Raw genomic sequence first — 25,630 nt, 5'->3', positions numbered from 1 at the left:
GTTGTAAAGCAATTATACTCCAATAAAGATGCTAAAAAAAAAAAAAAAAAAAAAAAGGAGGCTCTGGCCACAGAACCGAGGGTGGAAGAGAAAGGATGCGGGGAGGGTGAGAGGCAGGGGCGGGTGCTGAGGACGGCAGGGTGTGTGCACGCCTGGCCCCCAGTGCCACCTGTGACACAGGCGATGCTTGTTTAATAACTCGACGGGGAAAGTATGGGTGAAAATTGTTGTCTCTGTTTTCGTAAAAAAGACAGTTTAAACAGAGTTCCTATTTTCTCCCTTAAGTCCTTAATTTTCTATCAGTTTCTTATTACCGCCTCCTTCCCTCCTAAGTAAGAGAATGATCTCTAAATGATCTATAGTATTTCTTTATCTCAATGGCAACCACTTTTAAAAAATATTCCACATTACTCTCCCTCATGTAGGTCCTTTTTTTTTTTTTTTTTTTGCGGTACGCGGGCCTCTCACTGTCGCGGCCTCTCCCGTTGCGGAGCACAGGCTCCGGACGCGCAGGCCCAGCGGCCATGGCTCACGGGCCCAGCCGCTCCGCGGCACGTGGGATCCTCCCGGACCGGGGCACGAACCCGTGTCCCCTGCATCGGTAGGCGGACTCCCAACCGCTGCGCCACCAGGGAAGCCCTGTAGGTCCTTTTTTAAAAAAAAGCACACTTTACCCTTACCAAAGGAGACAAAAGGATTAAGAATTATTAGATTATTATTGCTAACATCCCTTAAACATAAGACAACAATTTTGCTTACTGTGTTGGTGCCAGTCCGTAAGAAAGCATTTCTTTCAATACAGAGTCCACGTTAAGCAAAGAGCCACACAAGGCCTGCCTTTCAGCGGGTACAGCATCTCAGGCAGGAACCACAGAAGCTGTTAAATCATATTTACCCAGAGGACACAGCGGGCTCACATCCAGACTGTAGGCAACGGTCCCGGATTGCGACTCATGTGTGAAGTTATAAAAATGCAAACTCCCGGCCCATTCTGTGTGTGCTGGGACGTTTCGTGTTCTGCGTCCACAGGTTCACAGGTCAGAAGTCTCAGGAAGTCAAGCCACTGCATCCCCCTAACTCTTGAAGCCAGAGGGAGCCTCCCACTTGGTCGGGGTGAGGGAGCCACGGGGTCTCCCGGGGCCCTGTGCTGCGGGGTCAGCGGGGGCAAAGCCTGGGGTGCGTCCTCGGGACTGATTTTCTCTACACCATGTACTTTCAGCCTCCGAGGCTCTGATTCCCAGTGAGGAAGTGAAATGTATAAGTAATCCATTTTTGTAAGCAGAGATTAGGAACGATTAACATTTATTCTTTCTCAGAGAACTCTCTATAGTGCGAATCTTAGAAAGCTCATGGAACCACAGACTCTGTGGTCAGGAAAAGACCTGTGTGTAGAAAGCTCATGGAACCACAGACTCTGTGGTCAGGAAAAGACCTGTGGGTCGATGGGACGGGACCATCTCCTGGAGCAGAAAATCCTGTTTGCTCATTCAGAGAATGCGGAACACTGGGCCCAGCAGACGCTGCTCGGGGCTGGGCGGACAGCGGCGGGTGAACCAGGCCCAGCTGTGCCCTCACCAGCCAGGCCAACATAAACCATTTTTTTTTTTTTTTTTTTTTGGCTGCAGCATGTGGGATCTTAGTTCCCCATCCAGGGATCGAACCCATGCGCCCTGCAGTGGAAGCTCAGAGTCTTAACCACTGGACCACCAGGGAAGTCCCTACCATCACATCTTAAAAGCTGTCCAAACCTTCCCAGAGGATGGTCCCAAGTGTCGCCGATTCCAGCTAAATGCTCTCCCTAACTACGGCTTTCTCCCCCATCCAGGGATCGAACCCATGCGCCCTGCAGTGGAAGCTCAGAGTCTTAACCACTGGACCACCAGGGAAGTCCCTACCATCACATCTTAAAAGCTGTCCAAACCTTCCCAGAGGATGGTCCCAAGTGTCGCCGATTCCAGCTAAATGCTCTCCCTAACTACGGCTTTCTCTTGTTTACCCTCCTAGGAAGGGGGGGGCAACGGGGACCACGCAAGCAGGCTCCCAGCCGGCTCTGACCGAGGTGCTCCGCGGCAAGCAGCCGCCGAGCACCCACTGCGGGCGCCAGGCAGTCGCGGCACAGGGCAGCAGTCCCCATGCTGGCAATCCTACCCCAGGGGCTCCGCAGACGGGCCCAAGGCTATGTGAGCGGACGGAGGGCTTTAGGGCATCCGCCCAGTATGTCCAAACTCACCTGCCCAGGGATGTGCCTGCCTTAGAGATATCCGCTCCACCTCCCCGTGACCCTCTGCTTTACAAAAGGAAAACACACCCTTTACCGTGGGACCCTCAGGAGGGTTAGAGTTCAGAAGATAAGCATGAGATCAGGTTAAACCACTCGGACCTTAGAAGAAAAGGGCTGAATCACCTGTGGTCCGTACGCTTTAACCTAATCGTGTGGGCATTTTCTGAACTTCAATCTTCCTGAACTCTCTCTCGTCAGAGGTCGGAGCGGGGCTCAGCGTAGGAGCAAAAGGGCCTGCCTGATGGGTGAGGCACTCCACGGGCTCCGAGTTCACCCCTCCACGTGGGCCTGGGTCTCACCTGGTGGGTGTCGCCATCTCTGCTCAAGGTGCCACCTGCTAGGACCCCAAGATCTCCGTCTACCATACTTGCCAGCGTCCTCCTCTGCTATGCCTGCAACTCCTCCCCTTCCCTCTACCTTTCTACCGTGGATGGAACAGTCCCCGTGCCTTCATTACACTCTGAACCTGATCCAGTTTGTTTCTGCCCATTCTCTAAATCCAAGGTCATTCTCAGTTTAGAGTTTGGGAGAAAAAAAGAAATATGGATACAAAACATAAAGAAGGCAGCCTTCAAATCACCCTCCCCCGGCCAATTCCCTTCTTCAGCCTGCAACTGGAGGCGAAACCTCTTGGGTGTAGAATTATCCTCTGAATCCCGTGCAGCGCTGATAATTATGCCATTCTGAACTACGTACTGACTGTATTTGAATCCGGAGGTGGGTTAAGCCACTTTCGGACCATTAAGTGAACTACGTGGGTAAATACTGCTGTCACCATGGGGTGTGACAAGGCTCATGAACAACAACATCTTCACCTCGGCTCAGCCCGAGCCCAGTGAGCCCATCGCAGTTCATAAATGTGAGTGCAGGTCTGTCTTTGATTCAGCAATTTAATAACTTCGAGTGCTGTCAGTACTGCTTTGAAAAATCGCACCTATAAAATGTAACAGCCTCAATCAGATTGAAAAAGATTCACCCACTGAAGACTCTTCCATTTCACCCATAATGAATTAATGTTGAGCTATGTAGAAGTTCAAGTGTCATTTAAAGTAATGTGAATCTCTTCTGTAACTTTACATTCTGACCGGGCTGTGACCAAGAATTTACTGGGCACATCAACTTCACTTTTTTTTTTTTTTTTTTTTTTTTTTTTTTTGGTACGCGGGCCTCTCACTGTTGTGGCCTCTCCCGTTGCGGAGCACAGGCTCCGGACGCACAGGCCCAGCGGCCGTGGCTCACGGGCCCAGCCGCTCCGCGGCATGTGGGATCTTCCAGGACCGGGGCACGAACCCGCGTCCCCTGCATCGGCAGGCGGACTCACAACCAGTGCGCCGCCAGGGAAGCCCCAACTTCACTTTTTGAGATCTTTCCAGTAAATATGAACTGTAATGCTCACTAATGCAAATGGCCAAATGGATACAATATCTGGAACACAGCAAGTTTGTACAGATTTTATCCTTAACTGCTTAGTCACCGTTATTGCTCCAAAATTGCGCAAATCTTTAATGAAGCGTGATAATCAACATAGTATTTACATTACACTTGACAGTTTTCACAGACAACGTAGGCTTTCAGTATGCTAATAGTAGCTAATCAAATAATGTGTCCAAATCCGTCTTTTTTGGATCTGTTTCCAACAGGACAATAAGTAGTTTTGTGTAGAGGGTGCAAATGCAGGTAAGATGCAGCCTTATGCCTGTGTATGAAATCCCAACTCACTGCTTGTTTGCTTTCTTTCATGAGTACAGAGGTGTTTTACTGCCTTCCCATAGCTCAACGCATTGAAAGTTTACAACTCGGTTGAAATGAAAAGTCTTCTTTTGGGGGGGGGGGCGCGGTTTGAGGAGCTGTTTTCAGGGAGGTTCTTTCTAATTAGGCTCGCTTCTCCAGAAGATTATTGTGGAGCTCAGCTCCTTCTCACCTGTCCCCTTTGAAGAGAACATCTCCAGAGCTGAAAACACAAGGTCCGTCACGCAGGAGCGGAGGGGTTAAGCTGCAGACTCACGCTCTCCGGAACCGTGCTAATGGCTCTGTTCTGCTGTCTGCCGAGCTGCTGGGAAGCTACAAATAGGGTTTAGTACCTGACTACTTCCTTTTTGTGTGTGTGTGTTATTCTTTCCTTACTGTCATCATTTTTTCTCACAGAATAAATACCTTATGCTTTTGTTAAGCTTACATTTAATTAAAACGTACAGAATTTGTGCAGTAAACTCAAATGAAACAAATAAAACAAGGCCCCCTCTCTTGAAGGCATACGTTGTGAATGAAAAATGTCATTACAGACTAAAAAATTTTGCAGTAAACAGGGCCTACAGAGAGAAGTTTCCCCTGTAATGACATCCATAAAATACACAAATGGCACTTTTAGCACCATCCTGAATATGGCATTTTCTGTGCTCTATACACAATCTAAATGGTTTGCTCATAGAGCATAATACTCCATTGGGTTTATAGAACAATCAATGTTCCATAAAATGATGTATTTATCCAGTAGTAGGCTCAGCAGTTACTGGTGTACGGCACCGCAGGACAGAGGCCGGGCTCGCACGCGGGCTGCAAACCTTGGCTCACCTCAACGGCTTCATCTCATCTGTGTCAAGTAATTTGTTGAAGACTCAGCTTGGCTTAAAAAAAAACTTGTAATAAAAATTCATAGAGTTTTCAGGAGAATGAAAGCTGATGACAATAGAAAGGTCACATTGTGTCTCTACTAAAGGGGTCAAAGGTCATGAGCAGTTCTAAAACTGAAAGTAGATTTCATGCATCGCCTAGCAGATAAAGATGGCATTAAAAGGACTTGTGTGGCTGAAATGTCGACCGCGCCAGGGAAGCCTGTGCTAATATCCGATGTGAGCCACTTTGCTGCCACCAGCCAGCATTTATTTTACATTTCTAAGCTACTCCTGAAATGGTATTACATGTTTATACACGGCTAGGTTACGTCTCAGACACCGTGTGTGTTTTAGATTTTATATTTAGGGAGCGCCCCAAGCTTGAAAACGCTAGGCGGCCTCACCGTCATAATTAAAGCACCTCAAATATGACGCAAGTAAAAAAGTAATGCCCTTTATATAAAAATTTGGGGCATACATGACACTGTGATTCTTAAGCCACATACAATTTTCCTCACCTTCAGTTTTAAGATGTAATTTTAACAAGAATGTTATGAAATCACACTTAATGTCTATTAAAATGAAACAATATTAACAGATTAGGCTAATAAATTAGAGCCGTATTTTAACGTCACAAAAGCTTCTAAGTTTCTCAAGTGAAAGCAGGAAAAATGAGAAATTAAAATTCAATGAAATATAACCTTTTAGAAATTTCAAAGCAGGGAATAAATTATTCCTATAATGGCAGTCACCAACAGTATAGCCAGTCAAATCGATATCAATAACTGCTCTATAATGTATTCATTTTTTGGACAATAATAATAACCGGTATTGCTGCAGGAAGCCCCGCATGAGCGCCCCCTGCAGCCCAGGCCTGAAGAAGTGCCCGACGCTCCCCACACAGAAGGCTCTGCACCCCGGCATCCCTGCAGAAAGCCCCAAGTCGTTCAGGAAAGACGATCACAGCCAGTGTGGTCCAGGTGCGCAGTGGGCTGTGGACCAAAATGACGATTTCACCATCTTTTTCTTTTTTTTTTTTTTTGAGAGATGACAAAGGACGGTCAGTACCTTACGTCTATTATTTTCAAAGGTTAGAAATGCATTCTGGTCAATGTTAATAAAATTCACACACAAATTAGAAATATTGAGGTTACTGGAGACACAAAATTAAAATTATCTTCAGATTTTGGCATGCTTGTTAAATGTGGTGGCTATACAAGTGAGATTTATTTCAGAGCACAGGCTTGTGCTGGTCATTCTGAAACCTACACTGCTGTGCACTGGCCTAAGGATGTGTTAAATACACGACAACCCGATAAATAGTTTTGTTAAGTTTCTGCTTTACGCCACAAATAAGCACAACGGTCTGTGTTAGAGTAAAAGTCATCGCTTTGTCCTTAATCTCATGAAGGCCATTATGTTATAAGAGGAGATGAGGAAAATTATTTTTCTGTGAAAAATTAACTGAAGTCCACATCATTTCTGAGAAGATTTCACATAGGTTCAAACGTACAGTTTTATAAGACACGCCGTGCGATTTTTACTGAAGGAAGATGTACAATAAGGCAGGACCCAGATTTAGGTAACAAAAGCCTTGGTCCTTTTTTCCTCAATCATCACTAGTAGTACACTTAGGACTGGCAGCGATCAAAGAAAACCAGATAAGACCCCTGAAAGAAATTTTAAGATATCCAGGAAAAACCAAGAATAAATTTAATATCAAGTTGGAAATGCAGAACCGGCCAGGTTTCTAACTTTGCGTGGAGGGTCTCCACGGGCCTCGGTATTTCCATGGGCACTGAAGAGTGACAAAGAGTAAAAGACAATATTTTACCTTGAAAGTCACAAACCCTAAGAAATTTTGTATTATATCAGACCCTTAGGTATATATTATCACTCCCCTGCAGGAAGATCTACTGGGAATCACACACACAAATCTCACTCAGGAAGATGAGTCCTTTAAGGTCATCTTGACAGGCTTCTGGGGACGGATGCTGCGGGGAGGGCATGTTAACTGTTTCTCTGCTCCTGCCGAGGCCTGTCCATCAGGATGTGACCACAGAACTTTGGAAATCTGACTCGTGACAGAAATAGTGTCATCGTGCTTCACGAATGTGACAAAACGGGACTAAAGTTAGAAGGTAAGGTGCCCTGATCTCGTCATTTACCCACAAAGAGCACTTCTTAAAACAGCCAGTTGATTTACTAGCAGAAAGTGGTCAGATGCCTTGAACAAGCCAGGGAGGGCGGGGGCTGTGTGTCGGTGCACTTGGCGCCCTGCATTCATTCTGGGGGTCACGGTGGGCCCTGGTCACCATGGGGGAGCCCATCTGGGACACTCGTGCACTTTCCCAGCGCGGCTCTCACCCTGCGCCTCCGACCTCACCTGTCTCGTGCTCGTGGTACCAGCTGATGAAAGGTAAACTGCGCCCCACACGCTTGCATCTGGGGAGCTTGGGGGTTTGAACAAGCAGTGGAATTTTAGGCCAGCAGCATTTCTGAAGGCCCTCGAAGACTCCAGATAAACAGCAGCCCTGTCTGTTTACTGCAAGGCTGCCTCCGTTTGACTTAAAGATGTTAACTTAGACTAGCACTGACATTCTTTTTGGAGTTACGGAATCAGAAAGTTAGGAAGCCCGACGATCTTTTCCTAAATGTCCTCTGACCGCTTAGAAAACTCCCCAAACAGATAATGCAGTGTTACCAGACAAGGCCTAGTTTTCAAAAGTTGTAACTGTTACGCGCACTTAAAAGGTAAAATTAGGCAACTAAGACGCCCAGCCAAGCCGTTAGTGGGCCTCCGCTAACAAGGCTGACTTCACAGGCCCACAGCAGATTAAACTGGCCTCCTTTGTTTCTCTGGCAAACCCTATAAAAAAAATCACATTCACTTTTGGAGGCAGGTTCCGATTTCCCGTGTTTCATAGTACCTTCCTATCTTTGCTGAGGAATGAGAGCAGGCTGACGTCTGTCTCCATCGTAGACACTTTTGCATGAAGGTAAAAAGCAAACCGGTCCTCAGTCACAGCACAGAGGCACCATTAAAATCAAATTTACAGCACGCGGGACCTGCAGCGGGCAGAGCTCACTGTTAGTCGTTTAATCATCGGCAGGGCTTTCGGAGGTCCCGCGTTTGCTCACGGCCCGGCGGCGGCAGCGCCGGTACACTCAGAACGACCCTCGCTGCTTCTCCACGTACTACACCAATCATCCGCTCTGGGCACGCGGCTGCTGCCTTCCCGTTAGGCTGCTGTGGGTGAGGGCGCCCTGGGCATCTCGCGGCTGGGACCTGCCCCCGAGGATGGGCTCTGGTGACAGCAGCCACCCTGAGTCTGGAGAGCGAGAACACGGGGCGCCGGAGCCCAGGTGTGGGCGGCAGGTGCCGAGGAAGGTCCGGCAGGGAGGGCCTGACCACGGAGCGCCAAGACAAGCAGACTCAACGCTGACTCGAGCCCGTGAAAGTTCGAGTGAGCAGTGCTCGTCGGCCTGTCCTTCCCGGGGTCCACCAGGCTGACTCGGGGGGCGCTGGGTGCTGTCCTCATCTAAGGCTGGCCCGCCCGGCACTCGGCCTTCTCTGCAGTGAGGACAGGACAGAGGCAGGGTCGGGGTGGGGAGACTACTGGTCAAGGTGGAAAACAATGATATATTTTCTTCTGAGCCAGTGAATTCCACCATCTTTATTTTGAACATCTTCCTAAATACCTAAGTTAAACTCCTCTGTTAAAACTGCAGACTATTTATATGCCTGGGATAAGAAACGTTAAAACTGATTTAAAAATATCAAACAAAAGACAAATTTTTAGGCTTGAACCCTCACTTTGAAATGAGTGGAATGAATGAAAATAAACTTACAAATTGAAACACTGGCTGAAACGCCAGCAGTTGAAATCTCAGGTCCATGACATGGACATGCCAGGCGCCAGCAGCTGCCCCACTCCTGCCGGGCAGTGCTCCTGAGGGGCAGGGAGGGGTCAGGGACCCTTTGAAAGCACAGGACAGCTGAGCGGATGCGTGCACGGTGGGACGCCAGCACCGCAGCAGGACACGTAGCTGCTGTCACGTGTCTAGAGGTAGCGCTTTGTGACCCAGGGTTTCAGCAGTGGCGCACGCCACCTGTAAAGTCCTCCAGCAAATCTCCGTGGTGCAGGTTCTGAACCAGGATTCAATATCCAGCGAGGCGAGAGTCCAGCCAGGGCGACAGGGATGCGCCCAGCATCACACGATTCCTTTGGGCTGCATCCAGAGGAGAACCTTAAAACCATCTCTCTGAAATAGTACTGGTTTGCTAAGGGGTTGAAAAGCTTTGTTAAGTGGGCAGCCCTGTTTAAGGAGAGTTCGAGGTTGCTCTCCGATGGGCAGACACACGGCCACCAGACAAACCATGTCAGGGACCTAACACCAATCCCTAACAGACATTTCTCAAAAAGCTCTAGGGTGAGCATACTTTCAGCACAATTTCCACATCGTTACGAACTGAATTGGACAGCGAGAAGTCATCTCCCAAATAACAGACCTGGGCATTGAAAGATACTGAGTCATCAAAGGAAGACGGGCGATTACTTACCCTTGATTTTACCAGGACAGAAAGGCATAGCAGAGCAGGTGAAACCCTTCAAGAGAATTCAAAACCAGAGAAGAAACAAAGTGTTTCGTGGTAAATTCTCACTTATCCAGTAAGACTAATCCTTAAATCTCTAGGTATTCTAAGGCTTTAGTTCCACTTATATTACTAATTTAAATTTGCTGGATGTTCCAATTCAGGAACTTGGGTATTTCAGATCATTTTCTTAATTATTTATTCAACAATACTATTAATATAAATATTAACGTTGAGGCTAAATTCCTGTATTTAATCCCTTACATCAGTAAGGCAAACGTGAACTTTTTAAGGGATGAATAATCTATTTGAAGATACTGGTATGACAGATAATTACAATAAAAATAATTACAATAAATAAAATATAAAGTAACTAGATAACATACAGATAGCTATGCCTTCAAAGAAAGAAGAACTCACTTGGTCTAGGCTAGGGATCAGGAAAGTACTCACTGACACCTGGGTCTTGAAGGCTGAGTAGGAATTCGTCAGGAAGTGAAAAATAGAGTGGCGAGAACCCCACGCCATTCTAAGCATACGTCAAAGCCAGCAAGTGGTGTGGCTTGGCTACAAAATCTTAGCATGGCAGGACGACAGAGGGACAGAGTGAAAAGGCGGGACTCGTCGGATCCTGCAAGGCCCAAGCGTGTGAAGTTGGGTATCTGATAGTGACAGGAAGGCACTGAAGAAAGTGAAGCAAGGAAATGACATGATCACATTTGTATTCTTGGGAACGAATTGTGGTGAGACTGCAGGACTGTCTCTGGCAAAGGTGTTCAACGCAAGGAGCCTCATCCGGAGGCCACGCAGGGGCCGAGGTGCAGGAGATTAAGAGATGAGGGCAGGGCACGTGCGTAGTTTCAGTGGGGACAGAAAATGGGGAGGGCCTGGGGGATGCTGCGGGGGCCTGGACAGACCTGTCAAAGGGAGCTGCGGCTTGCACACCTCTGCTGCTCATTCCCGCACGCAAGCTGTGACCCTGTGCTCGCTCCCCTGTTCGTTTTCTCTTCAGCTCTGCTTCCTCCCCACGAACATCCACCTAGCATGGGAAGGGATCTCAAGGCTCCGTGTTGCGACAGCGCCCAGCCCGACGGGCACCAGGGGTTGCCACACCTGCTGGTGGAGCAGATGAAGCAGATGAGGGCCGGGAGGGCAGGGCCCCCGTGGGGGCAGGAGGGCGGGCGGGCGCTGGGCTGTAGGACGGGAGCGCCTTCGTGATGCTGCCGTCCCCGCCCCCCGACGTGATCAAACTGTGAGCACCTTTGTGGGCCGGGGATCACACGGGGTGGGCCGGGCTCGGAATGGACTGAAGGAGGTGGGAAGGAAGAGAAGGAAGCGGTGCCCGTGGGGCAGAGGTCCCGGGCTCAGGCGGAGGCAGAGGTGAAAGGTTCACGTGGAACAGCCCCGGGCTTTCCCTGTGGACTCTGCCCTCAAACGGAGCACAGCACCCCTCTGCTTTAGTTCATGTCCTGAGCCGCTCCCCCTCCCCTCGCCACTGTCTGGGCTGCAAGGTCCCCAGACAAGGACGAGGTCCCGGGTGCTTTCTGACCCTCCAGCAAGCGGTGCACTGCGGTGCTATGGGGGACGCGGGGCATTTGGGACAGCAGGGGCAACTGCTTCCACTCTGACTTCGAGGAAATCAGTCAAGCAAGAATTTAAACATTTTCTCCTGTGACAGCAGCAAAGCCTGAGACTCCAGTTCCTGCTCCATGAGCCTGGACGGAGGCTGCTCAGGACACACAGCCGCGGGGCTGTCAGTGTGACACTGGCCTGGCGGCTCTGCCCATTATAGAGTTTTAACGTGTTTCTATCCTCGGCCATGTACTAGTTAACTTACTCCCTTAGACTGCAGCTTAATGACTGGGAGCGTCAGAGCAGCGATCAGTAAAATGTTAAGTCAAGGGGGAAAGTGCTATGATAGGAATTCTGCAAATCTGCCTCAGATGGACTTCCAGAATGATTCCTGTATTCATTTGATCAAGATTCTTATATAGCACACAAAGATATCTCTACTACTTTAAAAGCCAATTAAAAAGGGGGAATATTACATCCATATCCATACAATATCATATCCCAAAGGGAAAGAAAACATATCAATTTAAGTTTTCAAGAATAATGACTCTGCACAGGCAAAATATGTTATTTGCAAATAACTGCTTGCAAACAGCAGGCTCTCTTATCTTGTCATTTCAAAGCAAAGCAAACATTTTAAACGTAATTATAAAAATGTATGAAAATACTCCAGTTGATTTTTTTTTTAAAGGCAGAAAATGTCAAGGATTCCAGCATCAGCTCAAGAGTGCAGCTCTCAGTTTAGAAGTCAAGCTGAGAATCAGATTCCCGTGGGAGAACCAAGTACCTAGTTGCTTATTTTTTGGCATCGTGCTTTGGGCCAAGGGAAAGGTTGGGCTTGGCTGGCAACTGCACGTTTGGCTGCTACCAGCATCGAAATGGGGACCCCAAATAACGAGGGGTGACCTCACCCAGGCAGTGCATGGGAGGCCGAAAGGAGATCTCAGGGAAAGAGACGGAGGTCACACTGGTGACTGGAGAAGAGTCAGAGCCAGAGCGACGACTAGGCTGTCAAGACCCTGGGTCTCGGAAGGCGAGAAAGAAGAGGGTGACAAACCCTGTGAAAGGTCAGAAAGAAACACCATCAAGACCGGAAGTAGGTCTCCGAGAGGTAATGTGTTACCAGGAGGACCATGGGGTTTATCGCCCAACCTGAATACTGTTGAGAGAAACAAGGGCAGTGATTGGTCAGAACATGAAACAGGGGGCGCAGACCTCACACCGCTGTAGATAAACCAGGACATATGTTGGCCTAGGTTCCACGACTAACACGGTACAACGATCCTGGCGTTTTTCCTTTAGAGCACATTGGTACTGAGTTATGAATACCCACACACGGCATTAATCAGAATACAACACTACCTGATTAGTGGCTTCATTAATAGAAAGGAGAAAAGGAAGGTATTCAAAACTTGGAATAACATTTACAGAAATATGGAAATTCATGTTTTCCCTCACCTCTATTCACTATTAAATGTCATCAAGTGTTTTTCTGAACAAAAATGTCCCACTCTTTTCTCGGAGTCGCAAGACAATCAGAATGACAGTACTGAATTAATTCCTCATTTGCTGGCTGAAAGAAACTCGAAGCTGAATTGCCGAAGGGCAGACTATAGAGAGAGTGACACCATACATCTCAGCTTTTATATATGTCCATTTGATTACTGCGCTTGTATGTCTGTATTATCTTGCTGGTCTAACAGCTGTGGTCTTACTTCATTTACAGAGGGCCAGGGTATCTATTAGTAGTAACTAAGCTGTGAAAAGTATTACTAAATAACTGGAATTCTTAATAGAAATTCCAGGAAGTCCAGTGGATAAATCACAGACGTAAAATGAAGGAAAAACTACCTCCTAGGAAAGGTTCCATTCAACGCGCCTTAGAAAAGCTGGCCTGGGGCTGCAGCCCGCCCAGGGGCCAGGGTGCGCCCACAGGAGCCGCCCCCGGACCTCCTGCGCTGCGCCTCCAGCGTTGGAAGATCCAGCCTCACCTGCTTTTTTTTCAGGTGCTTTGAGTAACTTCTGTTGTCTGGGCCTCCCTCTTACTATAGTGACTCCTACTGGCTGGAACAAACACTGTTTGCTTTTTCTGCTCTTATTTTTGACACTGTCCTGCTAGTGATTAAACCACCACAGACCAACCTTGTATGCCAGTTCTCCCTATCCAACAGACAAACGACGCTGAAAATTATCACTTAGCCAGCCCACCTCACTGAGCTTGGTTCTTTCTTAAAAATACACTTTTATTATTCAAGTTTTGGTTTTATTGTCCCACTTTTTGAATTTCTTTATGTGTAGAATCAGAATACTAAACATTCCGATATACTCAAAATTAGCTTGAATTCTGGGTACAGGCTCATTAGTAGAGAAGTCTTCACTCCTTTTCAAGCTACAAAGAACACGTCATGAACATAACTTCTCTGGCCCAAACTTAGCTTGGACATACCGAAGGTCAGAGGGCAAGGGGCATTTGGGAGGAAAACACCAAACCCCGAAAAGAGACTTTTTGGCTTGAACCTTCCCAGAACACGTGGATCGAGAGAGAGGAGGTTCTTTTTTTTATCAGGCTTAAATCCAACACTATGAAAAGAAAAGGTCCAGGAAGAGAGGCCGTTTGCGCACGGACTCTTGGCACGGCCAGGGGCTGGGCCAAGGGGGACGCTCCTCGTCCTGCGTGCGACAGAGCCCGAGCCTCGACCGGCGGGGACAGGCCTCCGCCGTGCTGACGGCCACGCTCTGGCTGCGGACCGGCTCGGCTTTCTATCTATTGGATGGCGAGTGCATTTACCTCACGTATCAGAACGATGAAACCTTTCCCCCGGAACACCCAAATATGAGACAGACGGGAAGTGAAGCAGTGCGGGCCGAGTGGGCAGAGAGCTCCAGAGCTGCCCGGCGTCCCATCCGCCTTTCTGAGGAGGCCCAGGCCTCTCGGTACCTCGTTTAAAACCCATCCGGTCAGATGCTCTCAGCTTCTCCTCGCTGGAGAGTTCTGCGATTCCAGGATAATGCCGGTACTCTCGGGGACAGCCGATCAACCTGACCCCCACCACCGTCTAGTCTAGAGAAAACATCATCCCATCATTGGTCTCATATTGTTACCTTTAAAAAATGAGGTGGTGTAGTCAGGTCCTTTCCTGTTAAGATATGAATAATAAACATTCTCTTAAATATCTTAACACACCTCCACCTCCACAATACAGTGTTATTTAGACTCGGCTGTGTTATTTAGATTTTGGAAATTAATGGGCTGTGTTATTTAGATTTTGGAAATTAATGGGCTGATGGTAGCACTACAGCTCAAGTGGATTTACAGTCATCGTATTTGGCCCAGTGTGATTTCAAATAAGAATTACTTCTGGTTGTTTGAGTGGAAATTCAGAAACATTAAAAGAAGCCACGTTAAAACTGGCTGCTTCAGCACATGCAAAAACTGCACATTACGATGGGAAATACCCCTTCATGAAGATAATGAAAATGGACATCAGTATAATCAAAGACCAGGTTTACAGACTCTGAGACCTACATAAGCAGTAGATGTGCTCCTTCCACTTAAAGGCATGTTCATCCAACCCCACCCCAATTCATATTTGATCTGCAGTCCAAAAACAAAGCCCTGTTAGCACAAAACCTTATAAAATGACTCAAGATTCTCGACATTAAAGTTTCCATTTTTTAAAAAGAAGAGGGTGCAGGGGTGACAAGTATTATAGCCGAGAACAAACAGTGCAGCAAAGAAAGCAGCAGATCAATGGATGCCCCCCGACTCTGGCACTCATGAAACAGCCACATGAATAGCACCGCGGAGAACAAAAGACGATGATGATAAAATTGGTGCTTTTGTTTTATAAGGCTGGCACAGATGGGCCTGGCAGCCTTCATGTTTCATTTTCATGAAACTTCAGCCACATTTCCAGGGCAACATTTCCACTGTTTGCAGGCAAAGGGTCCCTGTGCAGGAGGCCCATGACTTGCCAATGATTTTGCTGAATGCCTCAACTTAAGCCAGAAAAAGGAATTTAAACACTCACATAGGTTGAGTACTGATAGTCCCATATAACGATGTAAACTGAATGATCTGGTTGGTAACATGCATTTTAATTCAAATGAGTAACTTTTAATTCCCAGCTGGACATAAAACGTTCTGTTGAGATGATCATAGCTATACATTTTACATGCATACATACTTTTTTCCTAATCTAGCTGAAAAAAAAACAGTCAGTCCTCATTCAGACACATATTGCTGATACTGCATTCTTTTACTTTACAATAATATCCTAGAAGAAAGTCTTTGTTACAGTGGAATTTGCACCAGTATGTTTAGCCTGAGTTGACTGCAGCAGTAACTAGGGTAAGAACCCAGAAGACTCTGATATACAAAAACGTCTTTAGTCTTGGCCCAAAACATTAGGTATGTGGTGATCTTTAGTAGAAAGTAAAAAATTTTAAACAGCACCACAGGTACAATAAGTGATAGTTTCCCCCCCCCCCGCCCCAAACCAATCAAATATCATATGGTTTTAGGCATATCTGGCATATTTATATAATTTACTCACAATAAAATTAATATACAACTAATATATTTATTTCATGCCACCTAGCTTAAACATATCAACGAAAATCTCATTTGTCACTACCAATTGTCACGTTTTAGAAAAAGGCCATATATATGAGATAGGAACAAGGCTACTGTAAACTCAGACTCACTTCCTCATCAGAAGGGTTACTGAGGGTTGTTCCTAATACTGGAAGAATAGGAAAGGAAGACACAACACCAGCAAACTCTAAGCCAAACAAACCAAACCAGTCGGAACAAAGCCTGAGGTGACAGGATCCGTGAACAATATGGAATCTCCTAGTGGCTTCTTGAAGTCAAAGCCAGAGCTATCAAGGAATCTAGTTGTAGAGGCTTTGTCTCCTTATAAAAACAAAACAAAAAACCCTTTCATGAAATTTTACGTAAACAAGTTAATTTTGTTCGCTTGTTCAAAGGGCAAGACATATTTTCCCTAAAATGCTACTATTTATTCCTAAAAACTGATCTGATGCCACTTCCGTGAATTACGAAAACTTTCTGTAAAGGTTCTAAGGATGTCAGAAAAGGCCAACTGCTCTCATCGACTAGAACATTTTCAGTAGAGTTTTATATTTTGGCCCCAAAGATCAAAATCTTATGCTGACCATATTTCCATATCTCTCAGTACCTTTTTACAGAAGCATAGAGTAGACACCAAAGGTTGAAAGTAATCAAAATAATTCACAACTGCTTAGCACCTCTTAATGTCCAAAATAAACCTAGCAGTTTAGCAAATTTAAAAATTCTGTCATTGATTATTAAATCAGCTGGCTCCCTGCAAATACTTCTCTGTACTAATCTTCAAGTATATATACTTAGTTGGAGGTTGGACTCACATCAAGATGCAGGGCACTTGACCTGGCAAGTTACTCCTTTTAACCAACAGCTTAGACACAGCCACAGGGGCAGCTTATCAAACCTGACCACGATAGGATGTTACGGCTGCCATGGAAGGGAACCCCATCTTTGGCCACTTTAAGAAAACTCAGTACTTGCAAAGGAGAGCACTGCATTCAGTGCCAGGAACTGTGTTTTAACGGAGGGGCACAGACGGCAACACGTCCACATGGAGGTGACGCAGGAGGCAAAGGCTCCCTGTCCAGAAACCTCACCACAGGAACAACGGAGGGAGGGAGGGAGGGAGGGAGGGAGGGACTGAGCAGGCTGCCTCGGCAAATCTAGATTTGGTGGGGGGAATTAAGGACACAAAAACAGTCTGCAAGTATCTGGCAAGCTGCCATGTAGAAGAGGGATTGCACACCCCCATGCAGCTCTCTCATCATGAGAATTTTCTAAAAATTAGAGCAATTCACTCATGGATACACACGTGGAAAGATGCTCAACATCATCAGTCACTAGGAAAATGCCGATTAAAACCACACGAGATACCACTACACGCTGACTAGAAGGGCTGAAGTTAAAAAGACTGATAACACCAAGTGCTGGTGAGGTAGTGGAGCAACGGGAATTCTCACGCGTTGTTAGTGGGAATGCGAAATGGTACAGCCACTATGGGAACCAGTTAGGCAATTTCTCAACATATGACCTCGAAATCCCGTTCCTAAGGAAATGAAAGCATATGTCCACACAAAGACCTGTGCCCAAATGTTTACAGTACCTGTACTCATTATCACCCACAACTGGAAACAATCCAAATGTCCATCAACAGGAGAACCGAAAAGCACACTGTGGTATAGCCATACTATGGAATAATGCTCAGGAATAAAACAAATGGCTGCTGGGTGCAACAACAGGAATGAATCTCAAAAGCATTAAGTGGAAAAAAAGCCTACATACTATACAAACTCATTTATGTGACATTCTGCAAAAGGCACTACTACAGGGACAGCCAAGAACTGGGTGTTGGGTGAAGACAGTTACCATAAAGGGACGCCAGGAGACATCAGGGGTGATGGAAATGCTCTATAACTTGACTGTGGCAATGGTTACATGACTGCACATATTGGTCAAAACTCACCCAGCTGCAAACCTAAAAAGGATTAAATTTACTGTTTGTAAACTGAACCTCAGTTTTTTTTTGTAAAGTCAATGCTCTACATAGAGACACTTGAGTTCCCTGTCACGAAAAGTTCTTGAGCAGCATCTAGATGATTTCCTGTCACAGGGGTTACGGGTCACGTTCCTGCATTCAGTGGCCAATTGATCATTTTGCATCTAAGGAACTTAGGAGTCGATATGTCATACAACACCATGACTCTCTTTTCCTTTCTTTTCTTTTCACCATGACTTGTCTTTTCCTCAAACATCTCCAGTTGTTTGGAGCAACTCAAAGACTTATTTCTAGCAGCTGAAAACAAATCTGCTCTGTCCGTCCAGTGTCATATTTATTTTCTACAGGCAATGCAAATCCTATGGTTCATATAACCTTTTGAAGTCTAACAATTACAAAAATCATTAGGCTGAATTATCATTTACTTTTTTTTTTACCTTATCGATGATACAGAAATGGGCAAGGCTAATTCAAAGGGCAATGAATATTGACAGAAGCCAAACATGTATAAATTAGACACCTAAAAAGAGGAGATGCAAATTATCTAAGGCTGAAGATGGACTCTTATCAGGAAGGCTTAGTGTTATGTCTGTAGGAGATACCAGGAAGTTTTCCCTGCTATTTGTATTGACATTTGTGCATGTATGTTACATGCTATTTAATTAAGGAAAGGCCATCTCTTAAGTGAATGTGGCTTTATATGAAAATGGGGATGTGACTGCCTACCATATGGCTGTAACTGTGGTCAATCAACATAGTTTTTTGTTTTCCATTTATCCTTTATTTAGTTACACTAGTTCTGAATGTTGGCTTTCTGCTTCGTTTCCTTGTTGTTTTGTTTGTGTGTTTTTGGTATATGCTCCAGTGGAAGCCACGTGTGAGAGAGCCACGGTGCTCCCTCGCCAGCCCTGAGCGATCTCATGGTTACAGTGACAGCGTGAGAAGAATGTCAAACTGTTGCCAGTTTAGATGGATTTGTGTGTGCGTAGAAAGCATGAGAGCGAGTGTGCTCCAATACTGCTGAAGAAAGGGGGGAAATCCCACAGCTGTTCCTAATGGTCATTAGGGGCTTCTCTTTTATACTAATATTACTGATGACCACTTGGAAACATGATGAGGCTTTCTTTTAATCTGGCCACACTGCTATCTTTTCCTGAATAATGTGATTTTTAGGTAGACTTCAAGACTCAGGTAGCTCCAGATTAAAATCCAAGCTTGGCTACTAACTAGCTATATGTGCCGAGACAGCTTATTTAACCTTTCTAAGCTTTAGTTTCTGCCTTTAGAATGGGCTAACGGCAGCTCGCGGGGTATCTTAAGCATTGGGAACAGTGTGCAAAGCACCAGGTAGCACATGCTGGGCCGGTAGGGCTTCATACGTGGCGGACGCCCTTGTTCCTGACTCCTTCCAGAACTGCTGACTTCAGAAGTCATTAGCGCTTCTGAAGAACCCTCCTGTGCCATGAGTCTGACCCACCATTTATACCAGTGCTTGGCGGTATCACACACGGAGCTGCGCGGCTCCCCACGTGCTCTGCCACGGCAGCTTTCAAAGCCGCTTCTCACGAGCTAGGATGGTGTTCGGAAGGCTGTGTATTAGAAAGAGCGTAAACAATTTAATGCAGTTACAGTTAATGGCAGCAGCGTCGATACTGGCTGACGCGAATAGTGCATATGTTTTGGGAGAAGCGCTCTGCAGCAGAACTTTGTGTTCTGATCGGCAGACAGGGTCTATTTGCAGACTATTAAATGCACGTGCTCAGCTGCAAGTTATTGATGAGTTGATGATATTTAACGGTTTATCTTGTGCTTGAAACCAAGTACAGGCAACTCCTGACCCCGAAACTTAAGGTAATACGTGAAGTGGTACTGTGAACTCAGAACAACTGACAAGGTAGGAAGGATATACCCACCTTGGACGTAAACCCAACCGATGAGATTTAAAGGAAGGTAGTCTTTCACCCCATTTTGAATAAAGATCAATACCCATAATCTTTTTTTCTTAACATACTAAGCATGGGGAATCAATTCATAACCATTCAGTTTAAATAAGGTGTTTTTTAAAAAAATGTGATTGTTCCCTAGCAATGAATATCCAGTGTCCAGGATCCAGGATCCAACAGCCCACTCCCACTCCACCCTGGACTTCAGGTTTTGAGGAAGGCAACACACGGCACGGTGCTCAGGCCTCCTCTGGCTGGTAAGGGCAGCCCCCCGGTACAACAGCTGCTTCACCCCAGTTCACGTGAGCTACCTGAGGGATGAAACACAGTACGGAATTTGGGGAGCAGAGGTCAGTGAACGACAAGTGTGGAAAAGGGGCCATTGCTTACAGGAAGTTAAAGGCCCAACGTGCCAACTGAAGTAACCACAGAGAGGAGGCCAACTGGATGGCTGTGAACACACAGAACCGTGACTGTGCCTCCAAGTCGTGGCCGCCAGATTTAATTGTACACAACTCATTCACCGTGGCTTGAAACAACAGATTCAGTTTATGACAAAACTGAGATTTAACCCAAAAACTTTCCCTGGGGAAGTGTAGGAAATCTAGCCTTTTCTTTACGACTATGATTTTGAAACTGTAACCTGCATCAACTCAAACTACCATCAAATGCCTGAACTCAACTGTCAAGAAAGACTCTCTCCATGATGCATTAAAAAAAAAAAAAAAGAAAAAGAAAAAAAAAGAAAAGAAACAGGAAGAAACCTTGGCACCTCTGTTTGGAAACTGGTTAAGAGATAATGTGCAAAACTCAAAACTTCAAGTATTCATAAGATTTTAAAAAAAACATTTAAAACAAATGATTTGACAGCTGCAAATGCAGGATAACACCTAGCTGAATTATAGAAACAGTGTGGATAATTACTTTTTTCAAACGTAGGGCTCTGTGGACCAAGGTCCTGTCTGAAGGTCCCTGCAGCACAGTTCCTGTGCGGTAACACACATCCCGTCGTCACACCGCCCTAAGTCTCTTCATCATCTGCACATCAGTAAGAGTGACGAGAGGCGTCCCATGATTCCAGCAGTCTTCCTTTGAAGGATCCACACGTTAATTACTGCACTAATTATGGTTTTTTGAATAACTAACTGAAGTAAGCAGCCTATGGGAGGTACAGGCATAAACCTAAGACTGAGAAAATACTAGTTACTGAATCATCAGTGTAAGCTGACACATTGAACAGGTTTAAAAGAAGTGGAAGCAGTAGATTTTAAAAGACAAGCATCTTCAATAATTAGGGCTCCGTAAAGCAAAAAGAAATGTTATTTCTTAATGGCAAGTGTATTTAAACTGTTATCTAAAGATCTGAAGGTAAGTCTGCTTAATTCACTGCTTCTTCTTTTGTTATTAGAAAAACATAATTGTTCCAAATAATTAGCCCTAGAGTACATCACAAGCTGACAACAAAATTATGGAAATCTTCACATTCGGAACCCTCTAGCTGGCTATTAGGCACAGTTTCTGATCGTAACCCATTAGTTGAAGTGCTGTGAGTTTTTGATTTGCCACCAGATAACCTCAGATATCTGCCTAAGTGAACAGCCCCTATTTATCCAGAGTTTTCTTGACAGTAAAAATTGCTTAGGGTTTTACAGCTGCCACACAAAAGAACGGTATTCGATGTGTGTACTTGGAAGATCAGGTGATACAATAATTGAAACATGGATTTTAAATACACTTTTAACTCCTAAGTACCTAAGTGAAAACCTGAAAAGACACTTTTCAGTTTTCAACAGCGGTGCTACTCTGTTTCTTAGAAAGGAGAATGGCCCCATTTCAGTTCCTGCAAGGTCCATGTTAATTTTTTTCTTTTGTCTTGCATAGTACTTCCTTCTTTTACACAATATCCCTTTAATTCTTAAGTTCTCTTTAACACTTCACTGACAGAGACAACATTTCAATTTTTTTATTATTGAAAAAAAAATTCTCCATTTGTGAACAATGTTGGGTGTATACTTCGGCTCGTTACTAATCATTTTAAACCAGCTCAGTAGCGTTCTGGCGGTGGGGGGGGGCGGGCAGAGGAAAAGAAATACAGGGGCACAGCGCAGTTGTGGCGACAGTCAACCAGATTACCCGCTTGCCAGAATAGGCTGAACCCAACCTCCTGGGGGGAAACCCAGACGCTCTGGAGAAGCTTCTGCTCTGCTGGCCGCCCAGCCAGTTGCCGGGGCGGCTTACTGGTGACGGAGCACGCAGCCAATGAAGATGTGCTGGGGTGACCCGGTAATTGTGTCACCGGCAACGCCATTTGAAGTTACTCTGGAAATTCTTCTACGCTAACAGTTTAGCTGATAAACCCACAAAGCTTTATGTTTTATCCCACGAGGGATAACTCTGATTACTCTGGTAATTAATGATGTTGGAGAGTAATATGGATTTTCTGTTAAGATTTGCGTTGGAAGTTAATTAGTCTTCACGTTATGATTTGCTGATTAATTATGGATATTTAGTTATAAAGACAGATGTTAATTATTAATCTCAAAAAAAATCATCTGGTGTAATTAACTAAAACTTTGACATCGGTTAAAATTCCCAGTGAGTATAACGTCTAAGATTATCAATTACCGGGAAGGGCAACGAGCACGTGCCCTGCGGAGGGACACGTGCCCTGCGGAGGGACACGTCCTCTGCTCCGGGAGAACGAGCTGGACCCGCACCGTCGCGGACAGCCTTGCCAGGCCCCAGCGCAGAGCTGAACTGTGTGTGTCAGGCTGCAGATCTCCGTCTTCGTGGTAGGTTCTCACAGTGTGAAAGACCTTGTCTCAGAACAACGTGCTACAATCGAGATCCAGCCCGAGCACGGCCTTCATGCACGCTCCGATCACGCCTTAGCCTTGGAGCAGCAACGTGCCCTTGAGATGGACGGGCTCCGTCAGCTCTGTCAAACCCCGAGTGAACGTCACCGTCGCCGCAGATAGCTTTACTTTCCGCAGCAGCAGCTTTTGCAACTATCAAGAAAATATCGCGGCGCAAGCGCTAATTAGTGTTCTAATTCACATAACTTTAAATCACCTTGGTGGTGAAAAAAATTTTTTTTTCCTCTTCGTCTTTTCCCCCTCATCTGTCAGTAACACAATCTCTGTTACCAAAAAGGGGAGGGCGATGTGATCAAGGAAAAGGGTTAAACCAAAAAGCATCATTGGCACATCCCTGTCCTGGAATTTCCCCCGAAACACATTCTCTGAACAGGGATCTGTTTACATTATCTCCAGACCATCTTGACAATATTTATTCTCTATTTACCTAAATGAGGCAATACGATGATATTTATTGCTCAGGATGGCTAAATATAGACTTTTCTTGAGCACTCAGTACCATAGTGGGAGGTTTTGCTCTAATCTACATCTTTAAACTGACAAGCTGGAGAATTCCTAATGAATGCCTCCTTTCATGTGGATGTCTGTGTGTATTTGACAGTATAAATATTTAGCAATATCGGAGTCAGCTTGTGATTTTACCCAGATGGACTGATTGATGCCTTGGCTCCACGTTGCCAAAGACAATCCATGTAGTTATATAAGCAATTTCCCTTACTTCCTAAGAAGCAATTAGGTGGCCGAAGGCAGCAACCCCAAAATAGTAGGAATACTTCTGCTATCAGCTGACAAGCCTGAGGGATAAATAAAATATGGTACTTAAATTATTACCACTTTACTTTCATGAATCACGGGATTAAAGCTTTCACTTCTAAAGTACATATAAATTGCAGGGTTTCTGATGTCTGTAATTTGCAAGAATCTAAGTTAAAATACCAGCTAATCAGTCAACTCACATTCACCTTGGGAAAAGCACCACCCTTTCTTGTCATTTTTGTAAACTGCATGCCTAAGCACCAATGTTATTTTGAGAAGAAAAGTCGCTTGTTGTCAATAACATATATCGCAGTCTAGTTAAAACAACATTTGTTACGATTTCATCGCAAACGTAATCCTCTTTTAAAGTTTAGACAGAATGCTCAGAGAAATTCAAAGAACAGAGAGTAAATCACTTTCCTCATCTTGGGCGTGAACAAGGTAGATCCGATTCATTCAGGTATGTCGTTTTAACAGCAAGTGGGATAAATTCTCTCCGGTGGAACAATAAAGGCCCCTCACGGGGAAAGGAAGTGCTACGTGATACTACCTCCTCCCATATCACACGTCTTTATTTATTTATTTTTCCTTATTAACATTGTTTTCTTCTATGTAAATCACAATGAAAGTGAAATCCAAGAACTACAGTATTTTCCTCATCACCACTGTAATCCAGCTGCAAAGGTGGCTATGCTCTTGCTGACATTTAGAATGGGTTTTTGGAACTCTCATCATCGCCTCTGCATTAGGTGTGGTCTGTTTAGCCTCAGCTTTACGCAGCGTAAGATGCCCATAACGATTACGTCGGGCACTTCCACGCGAGCTGCTTGCTTTGGGAGAAAAAAGGGCCACGTTACTTTTGGCACCAGCAAAAGTCATGTATTTCTGCGGTGCTGTTGCTTCTCCCCCCGCCCCTCACCCCTTCCTGCCGCCTCTAGTTTCTTTGTTTCCTATTAACTCACCCCAATCTTGTATAACCCATGCAATAACCCAGGAGAAAGGGCAGGGAAGACATTATTCTTCTTGACACTAATACCTATAGGTCCTATTCTGGTGTGATACCTCTCCCTATCACAAGACATCTCAGCTAACAGAATCCTCAGAAGTCAAGAGCTGGCACTTGTAATGTATTCCAGAGGTGAGCGGGATGCGATGCCCATTGGTAATCAGATACGCGCAAGATCTCCCCAGGACGCGCTGTCTGGCTACAACGCACGGCACGGCAGCTTTATGTGCAGGACGCATCAGTCACGTACCTTCTTGTGCATGGCGGTTTCTTATTTCTAAAAAAAGTTATTCCATGCCTGCTGGCTGCCAGAGGAAAACAAATGTCTACAGTATTCCATCTGTTAGTTGTGATTAGTAATAAATTGGTTACTGATCAGATACAGAGGGCTGGGGTCTGAGGTGCCACCTATTGGTTTCTATCTGTTCCATCGGCCACATCGTACTTCAGTCAAAGTAGCTAAACCATTATCAGCTCTGTTTCCTTATTTGAGGGCCAGAAGTATTATAACAAAATGATGGCGGAGTGCAAGATGCCACTTAGTATAACAGATGTCTGCCTTTTCCGTAACTGTCGAAAGAACCTCTGTGTTCAAAGATGAATCCAGTATTTGATCGAACTGGATAACAACAACAGGGCACCAGAAAGGAAGTTTTGATTGACCAGCACCGTCTTTCTTTTTACCAAATGTGTCACTGACACGGGGGTGGGGGGCAGGCAGATGCAAAACACATTAACACCAATCAGCCCAAATGGTGCGACTCGTTGCTTAATTTCATGGCACTGGGCTGTAAATTACACAAAGGGGGCCACAACTAATCTTTGTGCTGCTGTACCAGGTGACAAATGAAATGTCCACGCAGCCACAAGTGAAAAGCTTCCATCTTTCTTCCGTGGCTGTGTATCACTTACTTTAATGATGAATAACAGCCTGCAACTACACTTAGCCTGTGCATTAAATGGCAGCACGAACTGTATACCCAGAGTTCTGAAGAAGAAAACAGCCAATCAAGCAAGAAATCTACAGTGTGTACATTAACCTCCCACATGTCAACATAATTGTCCCCTAGAGATGATATATAACTGCGTCTCTAAACTGTTTTTCTGTCTACACAATAGCATTATGATCCGAGGGTCCAGGTGCCAAAGTACGTGTGATGTCGTGATGACAAAATGTACCTAATTAATACATCTGCAAGTATTTAGGACCAAAGGAATTTTGGTTTTGTTGTTAATGAAACTGTATCCACAAAAAATAACTAATATATTCTACTGATGAGGCTCATTTTTAAAAATCCAACACCGGGGGCTTCCCTGGTGGCGCAGCGGTTGCGCGTCCGCCCGCCGATGCCGGGGAACCGGGTTCGCGCCCCGGTCCGGGAGGATCCCACGTGCCGCGG

General features: G+C 45.5%; 1 protein-coding gene across 6 annotated transcripts in view; it reads right to left on the bottom strand.

Moving 5' to 3' along the window:
- Positions 1–25,630, bottom strand: part of ZNF407 (zinc finger protein 407) — a 537,200-nt gene that overhangs the window by 115,676 nt on the left and 395,894 nt on the right. The window contains exon 9 of one of the 6 annotated variants that reach the window (XM_055080465.1): positions 5,667–5,885. The exons of the other annotated variants lie outside the window; for them this stretch is intronic. Coding sequence (XP_054936440.1) covers positions 5,854–5,885 — 32 coding nt within the window. The 3' untranslated portion in view covers positions 5,667–5,853. Of the gene's footprint in view, positions 1–5,666; positions 5,886–25,630 lie in introns of those variants that run through there. 6 annotated transcript variants of the gene reach the window in all.

The sequence above is a fragment of the Physeter macrocephalus genome, chromosome 19 (genome assembly GCF_002837175.3).
Source record: "Physeter macrocephalus isolate SW-GA chromosome 19, ASM283717v5, whole genome shotgun sequence".
Lineage (NCBI taxonomy): Eukaryota > Metazoa > Chordata > Mammalia > Artiodactyla > Physeteridae > Physeter > Physeter macrocephalus.
The sequence above is the reverse complement of the archived record's forward strand: the minus strand, read 5'-3'. Positions and strand labels throughout refer to the sequence as shown.